Source organism: Bombus vancouverensis, chromosome 2 (assembly GCF_051014615.1).
Source record: "Bombus vancouverensis nearcticus chromosome 2, iyBomVanc1_principal, whole genome shotgun sequence".
NCBI lineage: Eukaryota > Metazoa > Arthropoda > Insecta > Hymenoptera > Apidae > Bombus > Bombus vancouverensis.
The window spans coordinates 21311675-21323947 of record NC_134912.1 but is presented as its reverse complement, the minus strand read 5'-3'; the positions used below and the strand labels follow the sequence as shown (position 1 = coordinate 21323947).

Sequence of the window (12273 nt, the reverse complement as noted above, 5' to 3'; positions counted from 1 at the left end):
GAAGCGCTTTGGAATTTCAAATTCGATCGAGACCTCGGTCGGTTCGATAGCGGAACGCCAACGTGTCTTTTTTTCTTCGTTCTAGCATTTTCTACTTTAAATTAAAGATATGCTGCATATTTGCGAAACTATTCATTTAGCCTAATCATTTTTACAAGTTTTAGCGACTATTTATTTATTTTGAAGAACGTGAAATATCTTTCTCGGTTTATTGACATCGAAGTACGAATCTACAATATTAACTTCCGAATGTGGTTTCGCGTCGAATATGATAATTTCACGTTTCCAAAAATACAGCCAAAGAAACGAAGAAGAAGAGGGAGAGAGAAAGAGAAACTTTGATTTAATTGAATCTCGAACATAAAGAGCCTTCTCTCTGGATGCTCTTTCGCTTTCTGGGTGGTCTTACTCATTGGCTTCGATGAACTTGTGCGTCACAAATGTTCGTAGAAAAATAGAATGTACCTCTCGAATCGATCGTATCGTAGCATCTATAGTTCAAGGCTAGATCAGCTTATTCAAATAAGGTATCACTTTACATCGAGAAACGAAATCTAGAATGAAACGAAATGTAGAATGCTACACTAGCTTTCTTTATCCGGTTTTTAAAGCGTGTACAGTGTACAGTGTACGCCAGAAGTTACTTATCTTCGTCCCTTGAACATATTCTGCCCTGAATGATATCAAGAAGCGCAAACACAAGTTTCGCGATTCATGTTTCTCGATTAGTCAACGCAGCTGCTGGCCCATTGTGCTCGCGCAGATGCGCTTCGCCGTAGCCATTCACGATGAATCGTTTGCTTTAGAAAATCGGCCAAAACAGAGATCGACACGATCCCCTCTCGATCGTCCGCCGCCTCTCCAATTATTAGAACCGTGTAATTGAAACTACAAGCCGAAGCCAGGTCCAAAATTCGCGATGCGTGCAACTGTTCCAAGCACGTACGAAAGCTGATCGAGCTTCGTGAAACGATTAGACTTTGCCAAATTGCATTTAGCCAGTACACTCGGTCTATCGCTCTACCGTTAATTACTCGATGTTGTTTTCGCATTAAAGTCGTTGAGGAATTTGAAACTTAATAAAGTCGTAACTTTAAGCTTGGACCAATAGAGGAAATAACGCTTTCAAATGTTGAGAAAAGTGATTGTACAATTACAGTATCTCTTAGTTGCGAATCGATATTCCTGAGAACCTGCAAATATCCGTGCTGCGACTCTATAGAGTTATTGAATATAGACGAACGTTCACGACGAAGCGTAGCTTGATGAATAAGCGATGACGATGAGCGTAAAGTGCGGACAGGAAATTCTTACGGTGAAAGTTTCGCGATTACGTCGCTTTTTCCGAGGAATAAAGAAGATTGGCTGCTGCGAACCCAGCGTGCCATTTCGATCGTAAATATCGAAAGCGTCATTGTACGTGGCATTGCTCGTAGCTATCGTTACGAAGAAAGCGGTGCTATTGTATATTAACTATTGTACTCTGCTCGACTATTTATTTCCTTTGACGACGAATATCGTGTATAGGTTTCCTTAAAACGATCAAAAACCATACGATTTATCCTACCTATCGTTCGTCTAAACAAGATTATTCGAGAAAAATCTTTTCAAAACGTTTTAAAACTGCGATTTTAGTTATATATATAATACGTTTATATTTACGCGAGTTTGCCAATATTTCCTCACTTTCGTATTCGTTATATAGCGCTAGTTTAATTTTCAATAAAGTGGCTTTCGACTCGTGCCGCATCGAAATTCACAAATACGAGTGCATATCTCTATACTTGTTGGATAAAATGAAATTTACCATGTAGTTTCGCCCGAAATATCCAGAAAAAGAGGTCGACGTTTTATCAGGAGCAATATTTTATTCGCAGCTTCCGGCTCTGGATCGGTGATAGGAAGGGATCCACTTCCGCCGAGAGCTGTCAGCACTTCGCAACTAGCTCAAAGAACGCAAACGCAACCACCGGCGACCGTCTCTACTCTTCCACTGCCGAGGAGTAACGCCACGCACAGACAACCCTTGCCGCTTCATCAATCCACTCCTCAATCGATCAGACAATCGGAAAACGATATGACTAACTCGCAATTATTGCGTGCCGCCAGCAGCGGCGACATTGGAACCGGATCTGCCATGTGAGTACGATGTTTCGATATTCCGATATATTTGTCGAAACGTTCGAATCGAAAGACCGGATAGGAGAAAAGCGAAAAGGAAAATTACACGGGGATTCGAAGACATAAACGTGCTAGAAAAATAATAGATAAAGTTGATGTTAATACGATATGACGTAAACTTAGAAATAACGTAGATTACTGTTCAAAGATGAAATAGAAAGATGAGAAACGCTCTTACGTTGTCTTCGCGTTGTAGAAGAATTTTTTTGCGGAAAACATTCCGCGAACGCGAAGATTGTGGCGTGAATACTACTCGCGATCAACGAGGTCGAGATTCTTGGCGAAAAGCACAAAGTCGGTATGGGAATTTCCTCGGTGACACATTTTTCTTGGCTGTTTCACGCCGCGCCGTAAGAAGTATGCGCGTGCAACTAGCGTATGCTTTGGAACGATGCGCGCAGCCAATTCTCCTCTGGTTACGTTCGTTCTTAAAACTATCCCGACCGATTCGTCCGGCAAACATTTTTCGATGGCTCGAGAATCGACGCGTGAACCAATTTTTTATTTACCGTAATGTTTACAAGTAAAAGCAGCGTGTAATTTAATCGAGAATAAGATTCGCTTCTGTCGCATTCCTGATATTTCGTCTACGTTATTATCTTCGTTGTATCATGTCCTCGTATATTCGGTTATTAATCATTACGCAGTTACGATACCAAATACAATGTATACGACGTTAACGTGAATCGTACGCAAAGTACGAGTAGATTAATTGGAAATAAGGAAAGAGGAGCTTTAATGATCAGAGAAATGTAGCGGTAATGAGAGATTACGAATAAGACAAAACGATGACTTAATATTCAATTTTCAATTTCAAAATTGCAGGTTGAATAACAACGACGGAAAGGACATAAGATTAACATCTCCCAGCGGCCACGCTACTCAACGGTTGATGAGTCCGGCTTTGAGGGTCGTTTCCTTGAACGACCATAGAGTTTCCAGCCCTAGCGACAGCGATATACGAGTTCATAGTCCAAGTAAGAATATGCGTTTGTACGTTAAGCATTCGCCATTCTATTCGTTCGATTTTGAGATTTCTTTCATTCGCTCGACTTTTCCGATTCTCCGATTACTCGATATCTTGTAATTTTCCATGTACCTCCGACTAAATTCTTCGACCTTCGAGTACTAATACCTCTTTAAACTATCGTATACGTTTCTACCACTGTCTCGGCACATTTCTCCAACTCGTTTAAACACGAGTACTCGTTGAATCTGTTCTAAATCGTCTCGAACACTTGTCACGCCCAGCGAAACTTTAGCCAACTTCGTTCGCGCTTTTCGATAAATTTGCCCCACCCCATTCGTTCCGCTTCACGAATATCGTTCCACGTTAAATTCAATTCATTCGAGTCCCGTTGAAAGGACGCAATCGTCGTTCGATTCCAAACGGGGAATAAACCGATCTGGAACTTCGAAAGAAGCAGCAGGCGCACGATCGAGTCGCGGTTTCGAAGAATTCATATCGGAAAGCGAGCAAGAAGCTTGCAAGCTCTCCGAAAAGAACGCGGTTTTGGCGATGGAGGTTTACCGTGCTGTTAAGATTAATTGTTCGAAGGTGCGCTCGGGCGGCCGGCTAGACACTAACTTTCTTCCATGCTTACCAGCTGCGAGATATTCGTCCGGAGAATTAAAGAGACTGCCGTTATAAGCGACCCGCGAGGAACAGGCTTAACCTTTCGCCCCACTTCTCTATATCTTCTTTTATCCGCAGATATGGCGGGGAAAGAATTTTATTTGATCTTCTACGTGGAAGATCCAGAAAGCATAAAGACGGAATTAAAAACGACAAATGTACGATACAAATTATTCGTCATGCTCTTTTGCGAAAGCGAAGATAACTACCGCGCTAGATAGAAATTTGCGGAAAATGATTTTCATGTGTGCGCGTGTGGAGCACGTCGGATACGTTGTAATACTTAGCGTAATATCGTGGTTAACATCCAGGCAAATACATTATCGAACAAACATTAGCGAGAATAGCCGATGCTCGAGTCCGAACAGTGGTTAAGCGATATCGAGTCAATATTTAGCTCGTACCAAATTCTTGCCTGGGTCGGTATCGCGAATATTAACCGCCGCTTTGTGCGTTTTTATCTGGCCGGCTCGAGAAGCATATGAAACGATGCTTTTTCTCGTACGATTAAAGGGAAAGCCAGTCTCTCTTATCGTCGATATTCCCACGAGCACTTGTTCGACCGTATGTATATTTTCCTTGTTGGAAAATTACTAGCGACGATATAGAATACTTCTAGATTTAAATCCAAGAGGAGTAAAAATAAGCTCGCAAACTCCTTTCATTTGCTCACAGTCGAGAGGAAAATGGTGAGTCCGATCGGCCGAGAGGTGGACCGCGGCGGGGGCACGGCTGGTAGGCAGAATCAACGCGTATGGGAGTGCAACGAGTTGCTGCACAAAAGGGTGAGTGAAAGACAGTTTGGCGCAAGCGAAACCTTCGAGTTGATTGGCATGGCGAAGCATGGAAAGAGAAAGGAATCTAACGTAACGACACGGCTTCGACTGATTAGCCGCTTTTTTCACACTCTCCTCCTTCCCCTCCTTTTCTGTTTACCGCTCTCCTCTTCCCACTGCGTAATTGCAACTCCGTTTCTTTATATTTCACGCGTACGTACACACCATTAGTGTCACGCGACAAGCAAGCAAGCACGTATACGGTTTGTTCGAGCTCTGTCCCGCGAGCGTGCAGTAGTCCGCATTATCGTCCTAGCATGCAAATTCCACTAGTTGGATTAATTAAAACGTTGCCTAGGGCGAGCCGACGATTTCGCAGCGCCTACGCCACGCCGATACAATTAATCGCGAACGCGTTTCGGTTCTCAGGGTTATCGCACCTGGCGGCAACGCTCGAGATGATCGGCGCTCAACCAGTTGCAAGTGCAATTCGTTCTTGCTTAGAAACTCGACGATTTCAATTCGTTTAACGTTTATCGTCCTAATAACCTCCGGTAGATTCTGGCGCGCTAATCGTAGATCGTTTAGGAACCACCACCTACACAGGTTGTCCGCTAAGGCGTAAAATATGAGAACGTCGTAGAGCCGCGGTTTACAACGAAACGCTTGTTATCAAGCGTCACGATACGCTGGTCGTGTTAAAGTTTCGCTTTACGCGTGGCCGTGGCCTGTCGCGTTATCGCCTTTGGTTGGTCGACTAGGTCGTTAAGAGACACGTGAATCGATGATCCTTGGAGCGCTACACTCTGTAGCTGATACTTACTCGATTCGGTAGGCACGCTATCTCTCCAAGATCATGAGCAATTAGTTAATTAGATTCCTTCGATTACAGGTGGGACGATAATATCTTAATTGTTTCTGCGTTTCTAATTTCAAGATTTGGTAAATAGATTTAGCAGCGCTGTTTTGTCTTTGAACCTATACTCGGTAGCTCAGGAAAATTGAATGGGCACTCTGTTATATTTCCTATACTTTTCTGACGTTTACACGTTACATTCGCTTCGACGATTAGCGATACGCAAATACCGGAAAACCACTCTTTGCAATTAGAGCAATTGGAAACTTACAAAGGTCTGGTAAAACGTACTACCACCTAGACTCGTGGTAAACTCGCATATCCAAATCGGTTTCGAAAAAACCGATTCGAAGCTAATGCTTCCGATCGAGGGCCATTGTGACTCCATATCGGAAAAGTTAGCGACGATACTGGTACTACGAGAAGAGATACCTCCCATGAAAGACAGCGGATCAAAGTTTTCTTTCGATATCTCGTGTCAGGAAAAACGTCTGATCGAGCAGATCCGGGGAGTGGAGAGCGCAAGTTCGACGTGTGGAAAGTGTTCGGAACGGAACAGTCCAGAGGGAGCGATATCCATTATGGAAAAGGACAACCGGCGCGCCCGAAGGAACCGCTGAAAGCCATTGAAACTCGCGAATGTACGCGTACGCTTCCCTTTGGGCTAGAAATCCAACTCTACTGGTTCTACACGGTGTAAACGGGCCGGTATCCAACCACCACAAAGAAAGAACGATCGAACCGCGTCCGTTTGATGCAGAGTTTACAAGCATTTTCATTAGCGCAGCCTGCTTGTCCCAGAAATTCATTAGCATACGCGAGCGGCAGCAGCAGCAACGCGGAGTTGTTTTATCGCGTACGTGTCGTTGGCATTCCTGCTGACTACGCGGCGTTCGCTCCTAGAAATTTCGTCGGCTGCAATTAATGCCTTAATACTATCGCCAATTTCCCATCGCAGACTCCGCGGTAAAATATTACGTATCTTTTCTACGCTAGAACCGTTATAGACTTCGTCAAACTTTCCCAACTGTATGTTTCCTCGATCGATTGCCTTCGCGAGAGATTACTTTAATCGGCGCAATTCGAACGACATCTCCGTCGTACGATCGAAAGATAATTTCATCGATTACAGTTCCCGGGTCTATCACAAGGTTTCTGCTAATCCGTAGCTACCATAGATCTTCGTACCTCATACCAGAAGTTGCTTCTTTGAAATCCTGCTATAATAATAACGATTATGATAACGTTGCAAGACATAAGGTAACGCAGACCCGTTTCAAGAAAGCACACCTTCGAGATCATACTAATTCCTCCTGCAAGAAGCAACCGTTCGCGTTCGGTCGATCTACGAAATGATCTTTTATCCTCGATTCCGCTTCCATTCTATCGGAAATTTGCCGTTTTGCGATTCTGCGATCTTCCGCTTAGCACATACGTATTACGCAAGTCGTTGTCGTTTTGTCGAGTTTCTTTACTGACCGACGTTAGTATTCGGAACAATCGGCATTGCCTGACCTTTTGTCGCAAATATCTTGCGTAACAAAGATATGCTTCAACTTGTTATTGTCTGGCTTTGCCTCGCAGTCTTTAACCGTTCACAAATACCGAACGCATCAATTTTGAAACTTCGAAGCGAAATATGGCAAGCGTGAATTTGAAATCCTATCGAAATTAATTGCATTTGTCGTCCCGTGAAATTTACGCGAAGAATCGGGCACTTCGTAGATAGAGAATTAGAAACTTCGGACGTCTATCTAGTCTTCTCGTCTTTCTTTCCAATCGAGAAAAAATAATACCGTATCTGTAACTTACTCCGCGTGAAAACGCATATTTCTTACTTTTATACGTTACACGAGACTTTCAACGTGAAGCTGTTTCGCGTGTGTCAAAGGAATTCTAGAATATTCTGTCGCGTTTGAAAATACGAATCGAAGCGTACAGAAAATCGAGTGCCAGCTCCTTCGAATCGTCTCTTTATTTGGAGGCTGCAGGACACAGACTAGCGACAAAGTAGCGACGCGAGTGTCGTTCTCTCGCTGTCGTTACTTCCATGCAAAGGAACAGAGTGATTGAAACGGTGGTACACTAGTCTCCGGCGAAGAGAAAAGGATGAAAAATATTCAAGGAGAAGGAAAAGGAGAAAGAGAAGAAGAAGAAGAAGAAGAAGACGGCGACGACGACGATGAAGAGGAGGAGGAACGGCGAGAGCAGACCAAAGGGATGAGTGGGAAAGAGGATTAAGAAAACCGAGGGCCAGGGTCGATCCTGCATACGGTCAGCGGTGGTCAGCAAGGGCACCGTGCCAGGGGACTGCGGACGGACTTTAAGCTGCCTCCACAATCGAGGCAACTCGAATAGAGCGTTGGGACAAGCGTTATATCGTTGGTTACATATCTCGCGGAGTTTCCTTGTTTCGATCCTCCTCTTGAGCGATACGATGGAGAGGACTCTCGAGGAGGTTCGAGCTTAATTAAGTCCGCTAATTTGAAGATTCCAGCCTTTCTTTGCTTTCGATTCGCTATTAACGCGATTTCGAGAATATTTGCCATGAATCTGGAATAGCGAGCGTATTGATGTTTGCTTTACTTTTGAAACTCCGTTCAGTGCTATTTCGTTAAAAGGCTATGTAAATTCTAGCAACTTTATACAGAGGATACGAGAAATATACAGGAAGAGAATACAAACGTATAAACAATTTCGATAAACGCGATTATCAACGTTGTATTTAAACAGTTTTTATCCATAAGGATAAAAGGAAGCGGAGTTCGCGTTTCTTAAAATGGAAGTTTCCGCGAGTTTCCCGGCAAAAGTAGCCGTTACGTCGAAATAAGATCGTTCCGAAAGCGAGGACACTGGAAAACGGCGATATCAGCCAAAGAAGATTCTCTGAACCGTTAAAAGCTCGCACAACTCTGGAAACTTAAAAGTCTCGGGTCTCTAGAAGGTCTTAATCTCGATGGCTCCGAAGGTTTGAAAGTCGAGGAATTTTCGAGTTTCTTAGGGCAAATCGAAAATCTCGGTTGCCTTTGGAACGGTTTGCAGTACACCGCGTGTGTGTAATCGCGGAAAGAAGTTTTAAAGGTTCTTTGCGCATCCGGGCACTTGGAGATAGTTGGGAAAAATACGAATACTCTGCGCGAGCAACAATGGTGGCTGAAATAATTGGAGTAGGTATCGGAATATATACGTTAAGTTTGATAGGACGTACAGTCTTTTAAGAAATTTTGCGAACGCGAATTTGAACATCCACTATCTTCAAATTTCTAAATACAGATACCACCAGAACGGATACGCCAGTAGTTTATTTTGTCCGTGATTCTAGGCTTGGTTGGCGAAACTTTAACGACCTTGGAACACACCTCTATCGTTATAATAGCTATCCGCACCTTTAAATCGAACAAACGAATTCAGAGAATATCTTGCAACAAGAATTACTTGTAACCATACTCTGGTGCTTCTGGTATTGTATTTCGGTAGAACTATTTTAAGAGGTTCGATAACACGATCTTGCAATTATTTCGACAAACACAAAGTTCGATCATTTATCTCTCATTATCCAGCAACGAGATAAACGAAACGATTCGAAAACAGCAACAACAAAGAGGAAAAAATTGCGCAGAAACGGTTGGCAGGATCGCGCAAAGAGCCGGCATTTAAGCGGAACATTATAATCAGATCTCGGTTATAAAGGCTGCCTTAACCGAGGGACATGGGCTCGCGTGGTCGAGGCGAAGCCAGCCAGATCTCAGGCAAAACATACAAAACGATAGCTCGACAAGCCGAGCAAGGAACCACGGTGCATGCCGGGTACTGTAGGAGTCGGTGAACAGGCGAGTCGATCAGACCGGGCATGACGCCAGTCTTCCAAAGTCTTCCTTCTACCTTCGCCACGCTCTCGCTACTCTCCATTGTGCTGGTTTCGTGTGTTCGCGATGTACGCCCGTCGATACGAAGCTTCTCCGACAACGTAGTTACTTTCCGCGCTCCTAAGCTTCGTTCCACCACGGTTTCCATAGGAAAGAGACGCGATTTTCCCATGGAACCTGCGACCAGGACCTCTTGAAACAGGGACGAGAATCGTTCGTAGAATCGGCGAAACGCGGTCTTCCACTGGTTCTACGCAGATCGATTTAAACGGAGATGAGACAGGTCGAAGGTTGAGGATCTACGTCTGCCGACGCAGTTTGCGTAAGTGATGTAAGCTTTGTCGTGGTGTGATTCGCGTTAGATGATTTGGAACAGGGTCGCAGCGTTTTCGACGATCCGAGATTTTGACTTTCCGTCACATTTTCTTTGCAATTTGATCGAATAGATCAATGTCGAACGTTTTTAAGCGATTTGTTATAGTCTTTTGTAGGGATATCGTTGTTCTTGCGATTTCGCGCACAAGGGACGTCGCTTTCGTGCAAAGATAGAGGTTGGATATCGTCGTGGACTATTTAAGCCTGTGATCGATACCGATACTGTAAGAAGCGCCGGCGATCGATAGACCGTTACTCGTTAATTATGGAAACTGTAATAACGTAATTGGTTATTTATCGTTTGTATCTGTAGTTCGTAAATATTGATGCGACAATTTTACGTATACAGCCATCGCGTTTTAGTTGGTAGATATCGATAGATTCGTAGAATAAATTCGTAGATTTTAGTAAGACGCGTGGATTTTTGAAGCTTAGGTTCTCCGATGTCGTTCTTCGTTTCAATATCAACCGAGTACCGTTTAGTTTATGATTTACGATATCAAACAATTTTTGTATAATTTTATTTCTTGCACGCAGCATTCGATCGACGGAACGGCCTTGTTCAACGTCTGATATTTTATACGTTTTTTTTATTCTTTTTCATTCTTTCCATGCCAATCATACCAAAACGCTTCTTAATCACGCATCGTAAACGTAAAGGCCAAACGATTCTTTCGACTTGGCGTTTATACGTTTCGATTTTACACGGTGAAATAATTCGGTGTCAAATTCAACGGAAAAACATCGTGCCACGCGCAAATACGCGCGAACACGATGGCATTCGGTAAAACTTTGTTCGAACGCACTAATAACGATGTTTGTTTCGAATAATCCGTTATAACACGCGTACACATCTTTCGCTTTCGATTTTCACCTGAAAATCCTACTTTCGATCATCTCGCCAATTTACAGAGGTGTGTCAATTATTATTAGGCTTGATTTACCGTTTCTGCAATTTTGTTCATTTCCAGCACAAGTATGTTATTTACTATTTCGCGATCCGCGTGTTCACGACGCGAAAAACGCACGAGTATCGTTTATCAAATTCATATATCGATCAATTATTTTCAACGTAGAGATTTCCTATTTCGTTGTAAAGCTAAACGATATTCTTCGTACTCGAACGTTTTCTCGTTATAGGTTATTTCCGTACTGGTCGTTTGAAATCGTAAGAGAAGCGGCATTAAACGAAATAAGCTTTCCAGTAAAAACTCGCTAAGCCTAATAACCTGCTCGCCTCTGTACAAGCAAACTTTCGAGTTTCCATCACCTTGTCACAACATACGCGACAAGTTAGTCGGCATAGATTTCCATCGGATCACCGTAAACTGCAGATTGCACGTAGAGCGTAGCGTTTTCAGAGCTCGATCGATCTTCTTGGTCGAGACGGGCCGCCGAGGGAACGGCGGTAACAACGCTAGATTCAAGGTTTTCGCGTTCACACCGAATTGTTCGCCAACGAACCAAGTTCGCCGCGAGGGGAGGCCGGAGGCCGGTGTTTGCGTACGCGCGATCGCTAACGAAAGATTGCATGACTCGACAGAGCAACGTCAGCTCCCAGCGAGCAGAGGGCGGCCGCAAGCTGCCGCAAGCCGCAACCCAGGGACTGGTTCGCGTGTCCGCCGGCGAACTCCTCGGCAGGACCCACGAGGAGTTGGTGCTCCTGCTGATCCAGCTACGCCGGCAGAACGCCACCATCTACAAAGCGATGGAGAATTGTCACATGGAGATCGAGGCACAGGTCCGAAGACATTTTCAGAAACAGAATCGTTGGGCCAACGGTAGCAGCTGCGACTGGGAACAATGGAGCCTGCGTCGACCGGTGGCGTCGTGGCTGGTGTCATTTTTCTCTCTTCGACGTCGCGATAGGCTTCCCTCCGTAGCCAAGAACCGCTTTCGAGAAAAATTGTTCTCACAGAAGGAGATCTTAGTCGTTACGCGATAAAATCAGAATTCGGTAATACAATAAGAAAAATAAACCGACGGAAGAAGCTCCTGCGATTTGAACAACATTCTCGCAAACGATTCTCGTTATTTCAAACAATTTTTCATGCATCGTACTCGTCGAGTTTCGATTTTACCAAGGATTTTTTACAAGAATTTAGAAGCATTCGGGAGAAAGTTCCTGAAAAGTTTTTGGAGATTCTCGACGATTCAAACGGAGACGGATGTTTTCACGAGGACCATCCGATAGATGGTCGCGATCGAGAATCCTGTTGTACGCGCGAAAAATGCCGCGGAGCATGGCGAAGAACCGGTTTCAAGGACACGTTTCGAGAGAACGTCATTAGGATTGGAACTTTCTTCGAGAAAAAAATTCCGACGAGGCTTTGTTCTCTGCTGTGGCGTGTGTCTCGTCTTTTAGCGTGCCTTCTCAACGCGAATAGTCGATGTCTAGAATGTCGTATGAAATTTTGCCTTCTCGCGCGTTCTCCCGCGTTCTCCCGCGTCCTCCCGCGTTCTCGTCTACTTTGTACTCGTGTACTTTGATAAATGGTCTCTTTCCGCGTAGATCGCGTTTTCGGACGCAGAACGTCCGCCAACCTCTCCTCTCTGACGTTTGCCGTTCACCTCGCATCGAGA

General features: G+C 44.2%; 1 protein-coding gene across 9 annotated transcripts in view; it reads left to right on the top strand.

Moving 5' to 3' along the window:
• The window catches only part of LOC117160127 (uncharacterized), a 194229-nt gene that overhangs the window by 162430 nt on the left and 19526 nt on the right, over positions 1-12273 (top strand). For 7 of the 9 annotated variants that reach the window (XR_013061524.1, XM_076627406.1, XM_076627378.1 and 4 more), the window contains 4 exons: positions 1878-2139; positions 3007-3158; positions 4493-4602; positions 11234-11431. Coding sequence is in view for 8 of the 9 variants with exons in the window: in XM_076627406.1 (XP_076483521.1) it covers positions 1878-2139; positions 3007-3158; positions 4493-4602; positions 11234-11431 (722 nt within the window). In the remaining variant the exon portion in view is untranslated. The remainder of the gene's footprint in view (positions 1-1877; positions 2140-3006; positions 3159-4492; positions 4603-11233; positions 11432-12273) is intronic. The other 2 variants (XM_076627398.1, XM_076627370.1) reach the window with 1 other exon arrangement.